Source organism: Microcaecilia unicolor, chromosome 6 (assembly GCF_901765095.1).
Source record: "Microcaecilia unicolor chromosome 6, aMicUni1.1, whole genome shotgun sequence".
Classification (NCBI taxonomy): Eukaryota; Metazoa; Chordata; class Amphibia; order Gymnophiona; family Siphonopidae; genus Microcaecilia; species Microcaecilia unicolor.
The window spans coordinates 299616902-299637998 of NC_044036.1; the positions used below are offsets into that span (position 1 = coordinate 299616902).

The 21097-nt window shown below is 41.5% G+C and overlaps 1 protein-coding gene across 1 annotated transcript in view; it reads left to right on the top strand.

Annotated features, from left to right (window-relative positions):
• Window positions 1-20847, top strand: part of DNAH9 (dynein axonemal heavy chain 9) — a 408742-nt gene extending 387895 nt beyond the window's left edge. Inside the window, exon 69 of the mRNA XM_030208005.1 lies at window positions 20434-20847. Coding sequence (XP_030063865.1) covers window positions 20434-20661 — 228 coding nt within the window. The 3' untranslated portion in view covers window positions 20662-20847. The remainder of the gene's footprint in view (window positions 1-20433) is intronic.
• The last annotated feature ends 250 nt before the right edge of the window (window positions 20848-21097 follow it).

Sequence of the window (21097 nt, forward strand, 5' to 3'; positions counted from 1 at the left end):
TGAGTAGGAGATGGGGTGTGAGGTTAATGCTATTCCCTAAGTTGTTTAATATCTTAATGCAGCCTTTGTTTGGGATTCATAAGATATGTTTTTTATGTTGATATCCAGATTTTATGCTCAAGTACATCAGAAGTAGAATGATATTCAGTGATTGAATGTGTGTATAGAAGAGGAATTAAGTTGACTATATCAAGTGAGATTAATGTTGAATATGGCTGAAAAAGAGGCCTTCTGGATGGTGGTAGGAAGAGTTTGTTTACCATAGGTTAGGAAAGTAAAGCATTTTGGGCCCAATATTTAGCCCACAGTGGTTAAGCAGCTGGTAAGCCGTGAGCTGAACTAACCCGGCATTAAATACGTGGATATGTCTGCCGATATTCAGACCTGTGCCTGGTTAACTTGGCACATAAAGTTAGGACAGCTTTTTGCTGCCCTAACTTTTTGCAGTTACTTAGCAGGTTAGCAGACTGAAAATCACCACTAGATTAGATTTTATTATTTACTAGTAAGGAAGGCCCGTTTCAAATCGCAATGAAACGGGTGTTAGCAAGGCTCCCCTCCGTCCCTTTGTGTCTCCGTGTGTCGCCGGCCCCTCTACAGCCTCCATGCGAATGTGTGACCCTGGCCCTTTTGGCACGCCCCCCCCCCCCCTGTGTGCTCCGCCCTCAACGTCATCGCGTTTTGACGCGAGGGCGGAGCAGAGGTACAGTGCAGTACAACGTTGGAGCTGAGAATGTGCTACGCCCTCAACGTCATAACGTTTGACGCGAAGGTGGGGCCCACAGACTGTGATTTTCTGTGGCTTCAGAGCTTCGAACTTACGAACCTGGCTTCAGTGACGTCAGTGCAAATAGAACGTTGAGGGTGAGTTTTATATATATAGATAACCCACCCTTATCCAGAGCGAGGTACAAAATACACTCATAAAACTCACATAAAAAAAACTACAAGAAAAAAAAATAATCCAACAACAAATAGATCTGTAGTCAGAAAGGAAAAAAAAGACCAAAAATACCAGCAAGCTTGTTTATACAGCAGGAGCAAAAAATAGCCAGACACATCAAATAACCCTTTAACTTGTGCTTAAATGTCAGCAAATATTTTTCATGTTTCAGTCCAACTGGCAAACGATTCCATTGAAAGGGTCCAGCAATGGAAAAAGATCTTCTCCTTGTTAACATCCAAGGAAATGAATTCGTAGCAGGAACAATTAGATTTCCAGCAGTCATAGACCACAACTATCTCAATGGAACATAGCGCTTAATAGCATTTCTCAAATATACTGCAGTATCATGATATAGTACTCAATGAATCAGCAGCAGCAGCAGCTTGAATTTCACCCTGAATACTACCAGCAGCTAGTAAATAATTGGCTAAACCCTGCCTCTGGCCCACCCCTAACCTATCCAGTTAGGTAGGGGATGGCCAGTTAGCAGACATATTTAGCTGCACTAACCGGTTAAATGGCGCTGAATATCAGCTGCCAGCTTGCTCATTGGGGTTTACCTGGCCAAGAGTCTTCATTTATTCTATGGATACAAGGGTCTGCCTCATTAGGCCCTAAAATAAAATGGTTTTCTGCATTTGGCACAAATCAAAACCATTGAAGTGAGGAAACTAATTATAAGCAAACGAAATGCATCAGTTACAAGGTTTAAAAGTCTGAATGAGTCATGAAGACTGTTCAAAAATACCATGTCGGAAGCCAGAACAAAATGTATTCACAAATTTTTAAAAAATTAAAAGGAAGAACACTCATCTACAAACGCAATCCTTTAAAAATACAAAATCAGGCCACAATGAAGAAAATAAGTAGGTGTGTTAAAAATGGTAAATTAAGTGTAAAACATTAGTAAAGCAGAACCAGAGAGAATGTGAGTTAAAAACTTGTCAAAGAGGCAAAAGCTAATAATTTTCAAGTACATTAGAAATACGAACCTTGTGAGGGAGTTAATTCGGTTATTAGATGACTGGGAATAAAAAGGGACATTCAAAAAGGATAAGCCTGTAACAAGAAAGTTATTTATTAATGGTTATTGTGTGTTTTCTGCCAATAAGCCCATTTTATTTCTGTGGGTCTTGTAGTAGTTAGAAGTAATGCCATTAGCATGTGATAACCACCTATATACATTATTTGCTTTTGTCTTTACTGTGGAAGATTTGGGGGAGATACCCACACTGGGACCCTTCTTATATAGTGGTGAAGCCCCGCCCAGCTCATCCCACTGGGCAGGACTGGGTGCTGCCATTTTCAAGGCGGTGCTGGAAGAGGAGGGAATGTACTACTACCTCCTCCACCACTAAGGTATGGGGAGGTGGGGAAGGGGACCGCTAGACCACCAGGTTGGGAGGCTTGTGTTTTTGTGGCCCACTGGGCCGCCAGGGATTTTTTGGGGGTGTGTGAAGGGGGTTAGAGGGGCTCGAGATCCACCAGATCTCCAGGCTCGTGAACTTGTGTCGCTGGCTTGGGGTGAGGTTCGGAAGGGCACTAGGCCACCAGTCTCTTGCTTTTGACAGCCCGGACCTGTCAAACAAGTGTGCTCAGGCACAACCCTCCTGCACTTTTACCCTATGATCAGAGATAATAACGTGCTTAAATTATCTCATATTTTTTATTTATTTATTTATTTATTTTATTGCATTTGTATCCCACATTTTCCCACCTATTTGCGGGCTCAGTGTGGCTTACAATACATTGTGAATGATGGAAATACAATGTGTTACAGTACGATTATGGGTTACATTATGAGGAATTATGGGAAGACAAAGTCAAGTCAAAACATCATTTGGAGCGTAGAAACAATGGAATGTTACAATAGGGAAAAGATAGGGCGATAGAACAATAGCACGAAAACCTTAGAGTATAACAATTTTATATGTGGGTGGAGTATTAATTGTGGAGAAAATACGGGGTAAGAGAATTCAGAAGAGGGTGTATTGATGCATTTCTGTTAGTGTGTGTGGACTTCATGTGTTTTGATCCTTGCAGTAAATTTTCTCAAAGAGATAAGTCTTCAATCGTTTGCGGAAGTCGGTTAATTCGTAGATCGTTTTCAGGTTGCATGGTAGTGTGTTCCAGACTTGCGTGCTCATATAAGAGAAGGTTGGTGCATGCAGTACTTTGTATTTTATGCCTTTGCAGTTAGGGAAGTGGAGATTGAGGAAAGTTCGGGATGATCTTTTAGCGTTTCTGGGTGGCAGGTCTATCATATCATAGGGGCGGTAAAGCGCGCGCTGTTCTAGTGTTATTTTTAGAGCACTGTTTGGAACAGCGCGGGGCTTCTGATCATCTGAACCCTGGTGAGGCAGTGTCATTAGTAGAGATTTTTGCTGAGCCCTAAGGAAGCAAAATGGCTTTCCCCTAAGGATTTGAATCAACAGTTTTCTTATTGTCTAGTCTGATGCTTTAATTACTCACCTAAACTTAGGGTGGTGAAGGTGAAGAAAACAAATGCCCTAGCAGCTGTTTCTTAACATTTCTCTTTTGTGTTTGAAATGTCCCCTACTTCTCCAGAAGGTCATTCTTTTACATGTGTTCTGTCATCTAGTCCCCTCCCCATCCTCATAAACCAAATATGCAGCTCACCTGGGAATCTCAGTTGTTTGTATCTGTTAATGAGTGGCAGGCCACTTACGGTAACCTAAGGCCATTGGCTGCATTAAAGAAAAAGGATTCTCATGTATGTATATATATATATATGTATATATAAAACAGCAAAAGACTGCAGATACAAAGATGTCAAAAGATTTTAATCCAAAACAGTTGCCTGATGGTGTTTATACTTTGAGAAGCTGAAAAGATGTTGACGGTGTTATGTGCTGTGCTGCCAAGAATTTCTGCTGTGTGTTACAGTTTGCACCCTCTACTCCATCTTTTTGATCTCTTACTGAATCATTACAGAGTTATTGGAGCCTCTGATTGAAGACGTATAAATATTCATTTTATAAATAGCTTTTCAGAAGAGAGCTCTTTTGGTAATTTTGCACTTGTATCTCCTTTACTTATTGCTTGTGTTGCTGGGTAGTTTATGCTTTAGCTAGTTTCTGTATTGAATTTATTATTTTTTGGGGGGGGGGGGTGCCTGATGGGGAAGGGGGAAAGGAAGGGTGCCTGATAAGGAAGGAGGAGAAGGAAAGTTGTTGTCCGTACATATAAGTACATAAGTATTGCCATACTGGGAAACACCAAAGGTCGATCAAGCCCAGCATCCTGTTTCCAACAGTGGCCAATCCAGGTCACAAATGCCTGGCAAGATCCCAAAAAGTACAAAAATATTCTATACTGCTTATCCCAGAAATAGTGGATTTTCCCCAAGTCCATTTAATAATGGTCTATGTTTCTCTTTAGGAAGCCGTCCAAACCTTTTTAAACTGTGTGTTACAGTTTGCACCCTCTACTCCATCTTTTTGATCTCTTACTGAATCATTACAGAGTTATTGGAGCCTCTGATTGAAGACGTATAAATATTCATTTTATAAATAGCTTTTCAGAAGAGAGCTCTTTTGGTAATTTTGCACTTGTATCTCCTTTACTTATTGCTTGTGTTGCTGGGTAGTTTATGCTTTAGCTAGTTTCTGTATTGAATTTATTATTTTTTGGGGGGGGGGGGGGGGTGCCTGATGGGGAAGGGGGAAAGGAAGGGTGCCTGATAAGGAAGGAGGAGAAGGAAAGTTGTTGTCCGTACATATAAGTACATAAGTATTGCCATACTGGGAAACACCAAAGGTCGATCAAGCCCAGCATCCTGTTTCCAACAGTGGCCAATCCAGGTCACAAATGCCTGGCAAGATCCCAAAAAGTACAAAAATATTCTATACTGCTTATCCCAGAAATAGTGGATTTTCCCCAAGTCCATTTAATAATGGTCTATGTTTCTCTTTAGGAAGCCGTCCAAACCTTTTTAAACTTTGCTAGGCTAACCGCCTTTACCACATTCTCTGGCAATGAATTCCAGAGTTTAATTACACGTTGAGTGAAGAAACATATTTTCTCCCATTCGTTTTAAATTTACTACATTGTAGCTTCATCGCATGCCCCCTAGTCCTAGTATTTTTGGAAAGCGTAAACGGACGCTTCACATCTACCCGTTCAACTCCACTCATTATTTTATAGACCTTTATCATATCTCCCCTCAGCCGCTTTTTCTCCAAGCTGAAGAGCCCTAGCCACTTTAGCCTTTCCTCATAGGGAAGTTGTCCCATCCCCTTTATCATTTTCGTTGCCCTTCTCTGCACCTTTTCTAATTCCACTATATCTTTTTTGATATACAGCGACCAGAATTGAACACAATATTCAAGGTGCGGTCGCACCATGGTGCGAAATAAAAGCATTATAACATCCTCATTTTTGTTTTCCATTCCTTTTCTAATAATACCTAATATTCTATTTGCTTTCTTAGCCACAGCAGCACACTGAGCAGAAGGTTTCAACGTATCATCAACGACAACACCTAGATCCCTTTCTTGGTCCGTGACTCCTAACGTGGAACCTTGCATGACGTAGCTATAATTCGGGTTCCTCTTTCCCACATGCATCACTTTGCAGTTGCTCACATTAAGCATCATCTGCCATTTAGACGCCCAATCTCCCAGTCTTGTATGGTCCTCTTGTAATTTTTTAGAATCCTCCCGCGATTTAACGACTTTGAATAACTTTGTGTCATCAGCAAATTTAATTACCCCATTAGTTACTCCCATCTTTAGGTCATTTAAAAATATGTTAAAAAACAGCGTTCCTAGCACAGACCCCCCCCCCCCCCCCCCCCCGGGGAACCCCACTAACTACCTTTCTCCATTGAGAATACTGACCTTTTAACCCTACTCTCTGTTTTCTATCTTTTAACCAGTTTTTAATCCACAATAGAACACTACCTCCTATCCCATGACTCTCCAATTTCCTCTGGAGTCTTTCATGAGGTACTTTGTCAAACGCCTTCTGAAAATCCAGATACACAATATCAACCGGCTCCCCTTTCTCCACATGTTTGTTCACCCCTTCAAAGAAATGTAGTAGATTGGTAAGGCAAGATTTCCCTTCACTAAATTCATGTTGGCTTTGTCTCATTAATCCATGCTTTTGAATATGCTCTGTAATTTTGTTCTTTATAATAGTCTCTACCATTTTGCCCGGCACCAACGTCAGACTCTCCGGTCTATAATTTCCCGGATCTCCTCTGGAACCTTTTAAAAAAATTGGCGTTACATTGACCACCCTCCAATCTTCTAGTACCACGCTCGATTTTAAGGATAAATTACATATTACTAACAATAAGTCTGCAAGTTCATTTTTCAGTTCTATCAGTACTCTGGGATGAATACCATCCGGTCCAGGAGATTTGCTACTCTTCAGTTTGTAGAACTGCCCCATTACATCCTCCAGGTTTACAGAGAATTCATTAAGTTTCTCCGACTCGTCAGCTTTGAATACCATTTCTGGCACCGGTATCCCACCCAAATCTTCCTCGGTGAAGACCGAAGCAAAGAATTAATTTAATCTCTCCACTACGGCTTTGCCTTCCCTGATCGCCCCTTTTAGTTCTCGGTCATCTAGCGGTCCAACCCGATTCTTTTGCCGGCTTCCTGCTTTTAATATACCTAAAAAAAATGTTTACTATGTGTTTTTGCCTCCAACGCAATCTTTTTTTTGAAGTCCTTCTTAGCCTTCCTTATCAGCGCTTTGTATTTGACTTGACCTTCCTTATGCTGTTTCTTATTATTTTCAGTTGGTTCCTTCTTCCATTTTCTGAAGGATTTTCTTTTAGCTCTAATAGCTTCCTTCACCTCACTTTTTAACCATGCTGGCTGTCGTTTGGTCTTCCGTTCTCCTTTTTTAATATGTGGAATATATTTGGCCTGGGCTTCCAGGATGGTGTTTTTGAACAGCATCCATACCTGATGTAAATTTTTGACCCTCGCAGCCGCTCCTCTAAGTTTTTTTTCACCATTCTTCTCATAACATAAATCTCTGAGAGAAATAGAGAAATGAGGGGGAACACAAAACAAAATGCAACAGAAAAGAACCTTATATTTGAAATATCCTTTTAATATATTCAACAACAATTAGTGCACAATGCAAAAACTCTGCTACAAATAATGATGGCATAGAGGGTCAGACTCGACACGGCCATGTTTCGGCAAGATGCCTGCGTCAGGCATCATAAAATCCAGCGGTTATGTCACCCAAATCTAGTTGTGAACTTCTAAAGGTAATGATCTCAGTTAAAACAAACATAAAAAGGAGCTTCGGCATGTAAGCTGTCAGCAAGAATTCCAGTCCTCCTTCTATTTAGTGTGCTTATGGTAACATAATACATGGTAGTAGATAAAGAATAGATGGCACTTATAGTCTGTCCATAAGGTAGTTAAGATTGTAACGTCCCCTCTGTACTGGTTACTCCCCCATGCCTTTGTATAGGGTTGTAAATGCCAGTCCATTCATGGAATCTCCTGACTTAGAAGTACAAAAAAGTCATTCCACTGCTGTTTTGAGCTGACACAGTCTATGCTTGATTTTCATACTCTTCCATTAAAGAGGAATCTCTGTGTTTACCCTACACTTTTTTTGAATTCCATCAACATTTTTTTTTATCTCCACTCCTCTTTGAGGAGGGCATTACAGGCATCCCTCACCCTTTTAGTGGAAAAAAAAGATTGTTGATGTTGCTCGAGTTGGCTCCTTACAGCTTCATATAATTTCTTTTAGTTCTACAATTTGATTTCCTTTGGAAAGGGTTTGTTTCTATATAACACGTTTCCCTTGTTGCTGTGTTCTTCTAAAATATAAAGTTCTTAAGGTGGCGGTCAGCAGTAGTAGGGACAGAACCATATAGGAGGCACGGGGGAGAGGCAGCATGGTGAGGGGGAAACAAAGAGAACTGATTGCATATTAATCAGAGACAGAGGTTATAGTGGGGAAAGAATACAGATCATGATTCATCAAATTATTTGCAACCCTTCTGCCTGTGTGTGTTTGTGTGTGTGCATGTGCCTGTCTCTGCTTGTATGTTAATGTTTTGTGTGTGTCTGTATATCTTTGTGCACTGATATATTTGTGTAGGGTTACCATATTTATGGAGACAAAAAAAATGGACACAAAAAATAAAATGCCGCCCTGCCCCAGCCCTCCCCCTCACCCCACCGCTGACCCCACTCCAGCCATATGTATATCCGCAGGCTTGATAAACTTATACAAGCTATATGATTGTAAATTTGTGCATTATGATCTGGGCATTTTTAGAAGACAGTTTATGCACGTAAAATGCTGTTCTATGCTCTCAAATGCCTTTCAAAGCTACCCCGACAATGTATATATACAATAGTGGATACTCAAATTCCACTCTCCATGCCGGTATGAAAGAATATGTTTAAAGCAAAAACATGAGAGAGGAAACTAACTGATAAACTAGACATGTTGCAATTGAAGAGCTATAGAAGCTATGCCATCTGTTGTCAGGTGTATATGAATACCTGGAGGGCCTGCTCACCACTCATATTCTCACAGTAGAATGGTCTTGCAAATGTACCCAGGGAGAAAAAGGTGTTTTTGTTGCTGCAATTTAGATTACACAGCAACGTCTTTAAATTAGCTGAATTTATGCCAGCAAGTAAGTGTAGTGCTGACAAGTGCATTAGTTTTTCGATGTAGGCAGACCACTGAAAACTCAAATGCAAAGAGAACTCTCTTTCTTTTCTGTGTACTATGCAAAATTACAGAGGTGCCAGCTGAAAACTAGTATTAAGCATCTTGTAGCAATTAAATAATTTGCCACCAAGTCATTTAAAAAAAAAAAAAAAAAACTTCAGAAGCTATTACCCTGAATTCTGGCTATAAAAATAAAGATGACTTGACATGGAATAACCAGGTCTGACTGGTTCTTATTATTACTGTGATCTTTAAAATACTACCAGGCATATGGAGTGCTTTACAAAACACAGGGAGGATGATTTTATAGGCATATAGAGCTATATAATAGCATTTTCACGTGTTCCAGAGCAAATAGAAATCTGTGCATGTGTGCTATAAAATAAACACATTGGTGCTACTCCTGTCCCCGGGGATGCTGTGCATATATTGCAGATCAGTAGGCTCTGTGTTTTATGAGTACCTACTTTTTCTTTTTGGAAATTTCTTTATTGGCGATCCAGAAAACAACAGAATATACATCAAACATAAAACACCATTATATAAATGAGAGCCAGATAACATCTGTACAACAGCACAGGATCTTCTTTTTTAACAAAAGCCCCCCCCTCCCTAACCCCTCTTCGTACCCTTCTTCCCCACCCCCATCCCCAGTCTAGGACAAGTTCTAAGTGTAAAATGCTGTTCTGCATTTTCAAGTCACCTATAAAATTACCCCATATTGGAGAATCCCTACTCTGAAGTTTATAATCTAATTATTATGATTATTATTATTATGGCCTTGCACAACCTGCCAGATGCACTTGGCTGATTTGATGTTCTAAATATTGAGTCCTTCCCAAGAACCTAGGATGTTCAGGCGTATCTTGGAGGATGTGGGCAGTTGCAAGAAGCGCAACTTTCTGTAGTTGACAATACCAGTGTGTCCAGATGTTGTTCCAGGTCTTTTGATGTTGCTGTAAGAAAACCAATTACTATGAGAACCACAACTGGGGATTTTTTGCCAGTCACACAACTTCAGTCTTAGTATTTCATAATTTTCTCCAACTGTTTGTCTTCTACACATCTGTCTCCTGGTATTGCCTCATCTATGATCCTCACTTGAGGTTCCTGCGCTAGCTGTGGGAGCCATTTTTGCTGCATGCCGAGGTCCTTTTTACTGCAGCAAGTAAAAAGGCAGAAAAAAAGACATGGCCATGTAGTAACATTGCTTTTACTGCATGGCTATGGACATACCGGGGGGGGGGGGGGGGGGGGAGCACTTACCGCCATCCATTGAGGTGGCGGTAAGGGCTCCTGCACTAACCCGGTGGTGCACTAACCCAAGTAGTGTGTGACGCTGCCCGATTACCGCAGGGTAACCCCATGCAGAAATAGTTTTTGAATATTTACGCTAGCGCCGGAAATGCCACACGCTGGGGTGGAACTACTGCTAGCACCTGCATTGGGCCAGTTGTAGCTTCAGAATGGTGTGCGGTAAGCCCATGGGTGGTCTTCCTGCTGCTTAGTAAAATGATAAAGGGGATGGAACGACTTCCCTATGAGGAAAGGCTAAAGCGGCTAGGACTCTTCAGCTTGGAGAAAAGGCGGCTGAGGGGAGATATGATAGAGGTATATAAAATAATGAGTGGAGTTGAATGGGTAGATGTGAAGCGTCTGTTTACGGTTTCCAAAAATACTAGGACTAGGGGGCATGCGTTGAAGCTGCAATGTAGTAAATTTAAAACGAATCAGAGAAAATGCAATACCACTTTGTATTTCTCATCCCGGAAATGGCGATCGCCACTACGGCATAATGTAAGCCACATTGAGCCTGCAAATAGGTGGAAAAATGTGGGATACAAATGCAATAAATAAACTCTGGAATTCATTGCCAAAGAATGTGGTAAAGGCGGTTAGCTTATTGGAGTTTTAAAAAGGTTTGGACAGCTTCCTAAAGGAAAAGTCCATAGACCGTTATTGAATGGACTTGGGGGAAATCCACTATTTCTGGGATAAGTAGAATAAAATGTTTTGTACTTTTTTGGGATCTTGCCAGGTATATTGTGACCTGGATTGGCCACTGTTGGAAAGAAGATGCTGGGCTTGATGGACCTTTGGTCTTTCCCAGTATGGCAATACTTATGTAGTTTGTAAATGGGCCCGCTGCTCAAGTATGGGGGAGGAAGCTGCCTCCCATGAATAGCCAGAACTTCCCAAAACTGCCACCAGGAAATACTTCAAAAACATTCCTTTATTTTCCAGATTCATAAACAAAACTTCACTCCAGAGTAGAGACTTGCTTCCCTGGCAGGGCTGTTCTGCCTTGCTTAGTATATCAGCCAATTACACAAAGACTTTGCCCCCTTCCCGGAGGGGAATGCAATAGTCCTTTGGAAATCCCTGCTTTTTTGGTCCCAGTCAGTAGCAAACAAATAGTACTTGTCCCACAAGCAGGATTTCCCCTCAAGACAGTGTTAATCACCAAGCAGCCTTTACTTTCAGGAGGTTCAATACTTTTGGGACTTCCTTCCACCCAAGGTATTTCAGCCTGCTTCAGTTCTTTAGGGACCTGTCTTGCCCAAGGATTTTCAGCCTGCACTGCTCCTCTCCACCTGAACTGAACCCCTCTTCCCACCAGGCAGCCCTCCTTCATAAACAAGCCTTCCAACTTCAGAGGTTCTCACAATAATCAGGTTTCAAAACAGGGTAGTAATTCCCCCACCACTCAGGGTTTCCCCAAAAGAAAACCAGGCTTCTCTTCTTAAGCAGGGTTTAAACCAAAATAAATTCCCAAAACCATGTAGGTTCCAAACCTTCAGGGGCTGCCTTCCTCAGCTCTCAAGCTCCCATTCCATTCTGCTTTCTTCCCCTGCTCAGGCTGATTAATTCCCTCTTCCATCCAATCCTCCTCCTGCTTCTCAGCCCACCCCTCCCTATTACAGGTGGGCAGCATGATATACAGATTGCTGGTCCCGGGAACTGGCTCCTTCATTCACCCTCCCTCTTGTGGTCAGAGACGGTATATGCCAGCTTGCCTATCCCCTGGGATCTCACTGCTAGGACTGGAAATGCATTCTGGGATATGTAGTTCATGGTTCTGCTGCTTCACTCTATACATCGGGGATGTAGCCTTGTCACAAGTTATGTACAGATATTCCAGTGTATCATGTGACTAGAGGGTCCACAGTCATTTCAGCTTCTTTGCAAAGGCAGCACCTGCTGTCATTGGATATTTTATCAATTTTAGCCTTTATTGCATTTTTTTCAAAATGCCTGTTCTTGTTCCATCAAGATAAATCCTTCGGTATTATTATTGTTATTATTATGTGCAAACAGTACCATGTGTACTAAACCAGCTTCATGAAACACAAACAGAACATATTGGGGAGGTGTTTAAAAAAAAAATTCCTATAAAACAGGAGGATCAGCAGCAGGAAGTGAGGTTTCCTATATTAGTGTAATGACTTTTGCAATTAAGATTTTCATTTTTTAAATCAATAATTATTTTTGACTTTGTAATTGTTCTTTCACATTTAAAGTGTAGAGTATGTTGTTTAGATCAGGAAAACAAACTCCTACTGTAATGCATTTTGAATTGTATTTTATAGAATGTGAAAAACATTTCTGTTTTTTAGCGAACAAAAGGTTGCCTGAAAGAGGGCACTCTATCACCACCCTCGCTTCTGATCAGAAACTACTCGCATTATTTGTGGATCTGTTACCTTTCTATTATATTCTGTATAGCACCATCTCACCAGGCTCTCTGCTGTGCCAAACCCACTCACAATTCTAGCAAATTCCGTACTCAACTCAGTATGCTGTTCAGCAGGATCTCACTGCTTTCTTTCCCCTGAGCTTAATCTTTACATATTACTAACTGGTCAGGGAAGAAATTAAGGGGAAACACTGTTTCCTTTCTGAGGACATGTTAGAAGGGACCTCCTATTCCAGCAATAATTAAGGTGGATCAGCCCCTCTAAAGTTTTTCACCCACAGAATAGTATTAGTATCGGTGTCCAGACTACAGTTTTCCTTGGAAATGTCTCTAGAAATCAAAATCATTGCTACATGTAATAAAAGTAAGCCAAATATAGAGCAATGAAGCCATCACTGATAAGGATGGCTCTTAGGCACTGGTGGAATGAGGCATTATGACATCACAATATCAGTTTTGGATACCAGAGACTAAAACTCATGCATTCCAGGAGCTTATTTTTTTTAAAGGCACATAGGCATGAATAGGTATGCAATTCCAGATTTTTAAGCACCATATTATTAAAATTCCTCTCCATCTCCTTCACTCTTGTACCTCTCCATGCCCGCCAGAAATAGGAAACTAATTGCACTGCTTCTCCTCCCCATTTCAAGTTGTTACATAGATCCAGAAATGAGTACCAGGTCATCCAGATTAGAGATTGCTGCATGTATATTTCTAAATCATATTAAGACATTTTGTACTCTCTTCAGCATGAATCCATAGCCACAGGGTGATGGCAATAGCTGTAATATTTATGAATACAGCATCTTCCCATCAGAATTTGCTGGATAACTAAAAGGAATTAAATACAGCAAAGAACAGTCAAACAAAAAGAATCCAAGCATTTCATACAGGAATAATAGAATATTGATAAAATAAAACCTTTTATGTGCTCTATTTTTGTTATTTGCTGCTTTTTACAGTTGGAAATAGGCTATTTATTTACCACAGTTCGATATAAGAGTATCTTGCAATAAGGTTTTGGATGAAATCTTTTTAATTCTGCTTCTATTTGAAAACAATGTTTTAAAAAAAAAAGCAATTAGAGAGCACACAGTCAGTCTCATTTGTTCTTTGAAAGGGCTGAGTGACATGAGATCTGATTCTGAATCTCCATGGAAATAACCTTTCAAGAAACATCATTTTATTTGGCAATGCTTTACTGAAAGAACAGCTTTAATTGGTGGGGGGGGGGGGGGTAATTTATAAAGAAGTACTGAAAACACTAGGGAAAAGGCAGAGAAAAATATTGGGGTAATATTTCTGCATGACTTAAATCTGTGCATATCTTGATAAGAATGAACTCACCCTCGATGCCAGGGATATATTTGAGAGGATCTTGGTGGAGGGGAGAGTGATCACTTAGGGTTGCCTACTAGATCCAGATTCGTCCAACAGGGTTGATCCAGTCTTGGGCATACCCCAGTGTATGCAAGGGCTTGTAGCCTTGCTTTTCTTAGAGAATCCAATGGGGGAAATCAGAACCACAGTCCCTGCATGCAGTGGGATGAGACCAGGACTGGATCAACCCTGTTGGGCGAATCTGGATCTAGTTGGCAACCCTATGATCAATGTGGGCTACTGTTAAGATGGATTATTTTACTGTTAGCCTTGGTTATTAGTAACTAGGTCTGATTGCATAAAATGGGACCTGTGCTAAAATAGCACAAATTAGTGGTAAAACTTGTCTTATTGGTAGCCCACATTGATAACTCCCCCTCTCCCAAGTGGTATTTAAAATGAGCAGAAGTCTCAAGATGCAAATTTATTTATTATTTATTTATTAGGATTTGTTTACCGCCTTTTTGAAGGAATTCACTCAAGGCGGTGTACAGTAAGAATAGATCAAACATGAGCAATAGGCAATTAGAGCAGTAAAAATATTCAAACCACAATAGAAAGTATGGCATGGTATACTACTTGCAATGACAACACAATATGTGCTAGAACATTATAATTGGTAGTGAAGGGTAAGGCAAAGTTGTAACATATAGATGAGTAAGAAAGTAGGAAGAATTAGAAAGTAAGGTGATTGATTTGAAGAAAGTTGCACATGAGGTCAGAGAGATGGTTAAATATTATCTCAGCTAGGGTAGGAGTGGATAAACATGTCCCGCTGCAGTATGTGCAGCCTGAGTCAATCCTTGTGTATGTGAGTGAGACTAACAAGTTAGTTACTTCTTCCGTTAAAGGCTTGTTTGAAGAGCCAAGCTTTCACCTGCTTCCTGAAGTAGAGATAGTCTTGTGTTACGCGGAATGGAAGTGATGCCAGCATAGAGAGCTATAGTAATCAAGGTGGTTGATGATCTAAGACTGAGTGAGACTGCGGAGATTTTTTACACTAAGAAACGGCCTCATAGTTTCTGGAGGGCAAATATAAATTTCCTCTCCAAGAACGAAACTTGGGTACTGAATGTGAGCCAATCAATAATCAGTGTCCCCAAGATATTAATGTACTGGCTGATATTCACTTATCCAGTTAGCAGGCGCCGCCAACTGGTAGAATATTCAGTGGCACTAACTGGATAGTGCCACCAAATATATCTTCTGACTGTCATGGCACTATCTGGACAGCACCATAGGTCAACGCTGATTTCCAGATATTCAGTACCATCCAGATACCAGCACTAAATATCTGGGTCCGATATTGAGACTGTGGAAGGCAGCCCAGTTAACTCCTACGGTCAGCGGCGAACCCAGCATTGAATTTCTGATTTTTTTTGGCCACCATGTACACAGCTGGTTAAGCCAATATTCATTGGCTGACTGGCTAAGTTATAGCAGGCAAAGATAGACCAGCTATTTATGTGAGTCTGTCTGGCCGCTAAACGTAGCCAGGCAGCCGATGAATATTGGCACTATCTGGCTATGTCACATGACATAGCCGGTGACTGAGCTAGCTGCTAAACACTAATATTCAGCCAATAAAGCTGAGTTCAGATCATACATTTTTTATGTAGCAGATCCCTCATTGTGGAATAATTTACCATTGAGGCTAAGAAGGATTCAAGATGTAAAACAGTTCAAACGGGATTTAAAAGCATATCTTTTTTTTTTTATTTGAAAGAAGTCTTTATTGAACTTTCACAATAAACATCAAACAATATGGATCTTATATATCTTTTTATACAAAAATATGGGGAGGTGAAAGAATTGAATTAACATGACAGGAATTGCGCTATTACTGTATTTAAGATGCGACTTGCATTGGTTATTTTAATGTATGATTCATATGGAGAGTGTGTAGGAGGTATTTTGTATGTTCAAATATAAGATGTTGGTTTTATATATTATGAATGTATAAATTGCTATCCACCTAGAACAATTGATTGTGTGGAATATAATATTTTAAATAAATAAATATTGCTTTGAATATTAGTGCTTAGCCGACAAGGCTATTTAACCAGCCAGGAGCCGCTCCTGGCCAGTTAAGTAGAGCTGAATATGGGGCAGCTGGTGTTTATTTACCTGCTACAGCTGATGTCACAGGCTTAATAATGACCCTATTGTGTTTTAGTGGAATGTATTTACCTCCAATCAGTGGTGCAACAGGAGATGAGTCACTTTGGTATGAGGTCTAAATTGCCTCAGATTTATAGGAATTTAGTTTCAGCTGCAGGGAGAGGAGTAGGAAGTCCAAGTGGGTCCACTTAGACTAGCAGGGACAACAGTGTTTGGAGTATGCAGGGAGGGTAGGATTGGGGAGTTGAGTCTACACCAGTATTTGCTAGAGGTCTTGCACAAGACCTGCAATTGACATTAGCATAAACCCACATGTGCATGCATCCAGTGTACTCTGCTCTGTTAGCGTACATTTTTTTTGCACCTGGACTGTTTGCATACTACTTGGTTACTACATTGGGGAGCTAAATTTTTGCATTAGGTAACTGTGCGCTAAGTGTCAACACAAGGCTCTAATGCAGTCTTACTGTATCCACAGCTTAGTTTGTATCTGAGACAGTGGAAAGTTAAGTGAGGTGCCCAAGATCACATAGAGCAGCAGTGGGATTTAAATCAGGCTTCCCTGCTGCTCAAATCATTAGGCTTCTCCTGCTGAGATACAAGAGGCAGATAAAGCCTTCATTGCTTCACACACTTGATATTCTGCACTTTCCTAAAGAAGTGTGAGGCAAACATGTCTGGAGTTAGAGACAAAGAAAGATTTGCTTTTGGGTGAGAGTAAGGGTCGGTCAAAGCTGAAACAGTGCAAAAAGGCTGATGCAAATAGTTCCATTGAGATTGAATTCGCTGCAAGTAATCATCTTTCTGATATTGGGAGACACACTTTGCAAACTTCCAGATGTGTAGGGTTGTATTCTCTTCTTCACCTTCATGAATATCTCTGTAAGGACGCATGCTGACGATATGTGTTCTTTATGTGCATATATAGCCATACAAGTTTAGGAACGCCCTACTTCTGCATTTAAAAGAGGCTTTATGTGGGGAGGGGCCATTTTAAAGTGCAGTAGCCTAGATAAAATCAATTTTTTTCTGGGTGAGGAGGGGCAATTGTTAACCTAGGTGAGCATTAGACACCTCATTTCCTCTGCCTTCTCTTTTCTCTGCCTTCCCTCCCCCCACTAAAAATAAATTATGTTTATTAAAACTTACTGAATAATCAAAGGAATGTACAATAATTATAAAATCAAAGTTAGAAAGGAACGCCATTAACCAATAGGAAAGAACACAGTCATAACAAGAACAATCGCATCTCTACTTCCTTCCCTTAGCTGGTGGTGGTGGTGATCCCCAAGCCTGCCAAATGAAGCAATCCAAAGCCTGCCCTGAGTCAGCAGCTGCACGTCAAGCTGCTAATGGAGGTACAGGTCACCTCCACCTTCAGCACAGACTTCCTGCCAGTGGCGAACCAAGGGGGGGGGTGGGGGCGGTCCACCCCAGGTGCACGCCGCTGGGGGGGGGGGGGGGTGCCGTGCGCCAGTTGGCCGAGTCCGCTCGTTCCCTCCCTGCTGTTCCCTCTGCGTGGAACAGGTTACTTCCTTTTCCGGGGCAGAGGGAGCAGCAGGGAACGAGCGGACTCGGATCCGACAGACGCGTGGCACCCCCCCAGCAGGTATAAATGCACCTGGGGGGGGGGGTTGCGCTGCCCCCGGGGGGGGGTGTAATTTCACCAGGGGGGGGGCCACGCTGCACCTGGGGGGGGGCCCATTGGCGATCCGCCCCGGGTGTCAGCCAGCCTAGGAATGCCACTGCTTCCTGCAACAGCTTGAAGACCCCACTCTTAGGTTTTGCTGCTGTCTTCCCCTTGTTGCTGGTGCTCTTGTTCCCACCTCCTGGCAACACTCAGCTCACTGGGGCATGCCCAAATGCTCCATAGGGCAGTTTGTCCCTGCATACCTGTTGTTACTGCCAGGCCCCATAGCAAAGTTTCTTACTCAGCTGTGTTATGGAACTGATTTAGATCTATAGCAAACTAGTTTGGGAAAGAATCTAGAAACTTGCAGGAAATCCCGGTCTCATGTTTCCCAAACAGCTTCTTCTTATATCTCACTAGCAACACATACTCATGTTATTTTTCTCACTGTGACTCTCTTTTCCTTTGGTGGTTTCTAACAGTTCCCCCATCATGTGCACGATAAGGAACCATTGGTACCTCAGGGGTTCTGATCCCACAGTGGTGGTATCTGTGCAGGTTCCATTACCCTCTAGTTTATTTATGATAAGTTTCAGTACAATTAATTGTAAGTGTGAAACAAGCTGTATGTGTTGCCCTTTGCTGTGTCAGGCCATGACAACTTGAGTCAAGGCAGCTGAGGTCTGAAAAGTCAGGCTAATTATCTGAGTCGATTGCCTGGGTTCTGAAATAGCAGCATTTCATTTTAACACAACCCAGTATTACAGAATCGTTTTGTTTCTGACATGAGGCTTCAGCCTGTCAGGCCACTTGAGATCTTAATTACTCATCTTTTATGCAGAATTAAAATCCATTATTATTGGTGTTTTTACAGCACTTGTTAAAAAAGCATAATTTCAGCCATTTGAAGACGTTTATAGCAACATAATGACATACAGAGTGTTTGGTATTCTGGGTTTTGAAGGGAGTTGATATCAGCTGAGAATGCCTCATAAAATATGACCCACATGCAATCCTACCGAATCTGCATGAAGCACTACTTGAACAGAGTCCTGGAAGGGGCCCAGGAATTCACTGACGGATACAAGAAACATCTGGTCCACAAGACCTTCAGTGTCTTTGAAACACTGCCTATAAATCTTCCTGGTTGCAGGCCTTAGGCTGGCTTGAGGATGTGAAAGACAAGACATTCTTAGGTGGAAATCTCTACAGTTAGGTCAAGGAAGTGGAAATAGAAGTGGAAGTGGTGGAGCTCTTGAACGACCACCATCCACCTGTTGGCCAGGAAAGAAGGAGAAGAAGGTGGGATTGGTACCCAGGAGAGGGAGACCAGCTGGGTATGAGTGAAAGGAGCACCTGGAATCAAAAAGGACCCAATGAGAAAATAGTACTGAATGTCACAAGAGGATGGCTTGGGAGTTGGGGAGGTAGAGAAATGAGGAAGAGACCATGGTGTGGAGTAGTTAAAGCAGAGTAAAGAGGACTTGGGGTGAGATGGGAGAGGGAAGGAGAACCTGGAATCAACATGGCAGACAGAAAGTGAGCAGGGGCAGGACCGGCACTTAAATGCACAAAGTTATTCCTACCTTGGAGCAGGCACAGGGCTGTGCAGGAGCTTTTGGGTAAGCTATTTTTATAAAGGTACATATTCACATATAAAATAGGCCCAACATAGGCACCCTTTTATAAAACTGCCCCTTCGTGGACAGTCCCTACTTTCTGAAGCTTACAATCTACTCAAGACATAGCTTTGTGCTAAGGCAGCCAGGTGCTGTTCTTTAGAAGAGGATCATTTATCCTAATCCAATAAGGTTTATAAGTGAGGACCCTGATCCCCCTCCCTTAGAAAAAATCTATAAAAGGTAATCAGAGAAAGAAGTGCATGGGTGAAGGAAGGCTAGGTAAGCTAATCAGGGGAGAAATCTCTGTATGTACTGTTCCAGGTCAATATTCAAAAGGGTCAGGGACTTTATATGCCGCCTTCTTATACCTGATGTAAATGCTTGTGCCTTGATGTTAGCACATACATGCATACATGATATCAATTTATAATTTAAGCGCATACATATGCACTCCACCTGTGCTGTTCCCAAACTCTGTCTATGCCAGGGATTCTCAACCCAATCTTCGGGACACACCTAGCCAGTCTGGTTTTCAGGATAACTGTAATGAATATGCATGAGATAAATTTGCTTACAATGGAGGTAGGGCATGCTAATTTATCTCATGAACATTATGGGTATCCTGAAGTGGCTAGAACACCACCATGTGCACCTCCCTGCACCTAGATCTAGAATTACTCCTAATGTTTCCAATCCCAGTCATGAGAAGACAATGTAGGGGTGAAAATGAAAACAAACAAAAAAAAGCAGATGAAGAGGGAAGAGCATCTAGCAGGCTCTGCACCCCAGCACCTACAGCCACTTTCAAAGGTGGAAAAAGCTTTCATGGCAAAAGGTGCACTTGCACACATTTGTCCCACATAAATACAGACGTGTGTGCACTATAAGAGAAAGGGACTGCATTGGGGAAGAGCATGGGCATGTCGAGCACCAATGCAAGCATCTTATAGAATACTAGCATTGGTGCTTGACATGCCATATGCTGCCCATGCTCTTCCCCCATGCAGTCCCTTTCTCCTCTACAAGATACATGCATTGAATGGTGCAGCCACTTACACCTGGCATTGACCTAGCATAAGCAGGTGAGCCTTCTTTTTGGCATGCCACTGCAGGATTTGCAGTAGAATTCTATAACACTATCAGGTCACAGTAATGCCGTTATAGAATTGGTGCATCCTGTGCTACAGTGAGGTGCCAAAAAGGTGCCAATTTATAGAATTGCCCTTTTTGTATCCTTAGGACAGTTCACTCATGCCATAGTTTTTATCCCCCAGAATATTTACTGACGTATGTGTGTTAAGTAAAATTCTCTTTCTTTCTTTCTTCTTATATTTGACAGACTGGAATAATCACTGATGCTAGACTAAAGGACCTGACACCTCCGATGCCAGTGATTTTTATCCGTGCTATCCCTGTGGAAAAGCAGGACATTCGCAATGTGTATGCATGCCCGGTATACAAGACCCGACAGAGAGGACCTACTTATGTCTGGACTTTTAACCTCAAAACAAAGGAAAACCCTTCCAAATGGGTATTAGCTGGAGTGGCACTACTCTTACAGATCTAGATGCCACAGCTTCCTGTGCAGTGTACTTGATTGCATAGTAATTTTAGATGAGATTTACAAATATATTTCCACCTATAAAAAGGATCTCTCATACAAGGAGACATGATGAATTCTTCACCATTGCAGGGCTTTTAGAAGAATGGAAACGGAGACAAATTGTAAACCAGAATTCGGATTATTTAAATAGAAGGAAATATTTTGTAACATTTTTTATTTCATAATTAAATATTTTCTTGCTTGACTCCGTGAAACTTTTTATCTTGTAGAGGAAGTTACCATGCTTACAGCTGAGCTATACTTTCTTAAAATAAGAACTCAAGTGTGGCCTATTGAGCATAATTAGCAAACTAACCCAAAAATGTAGGCGAGCTCATCGCACTGTGGGATTTTGGAAAACTCACTGGATCACAGATTGCCTGCCAGGGCTTGTTTCTGA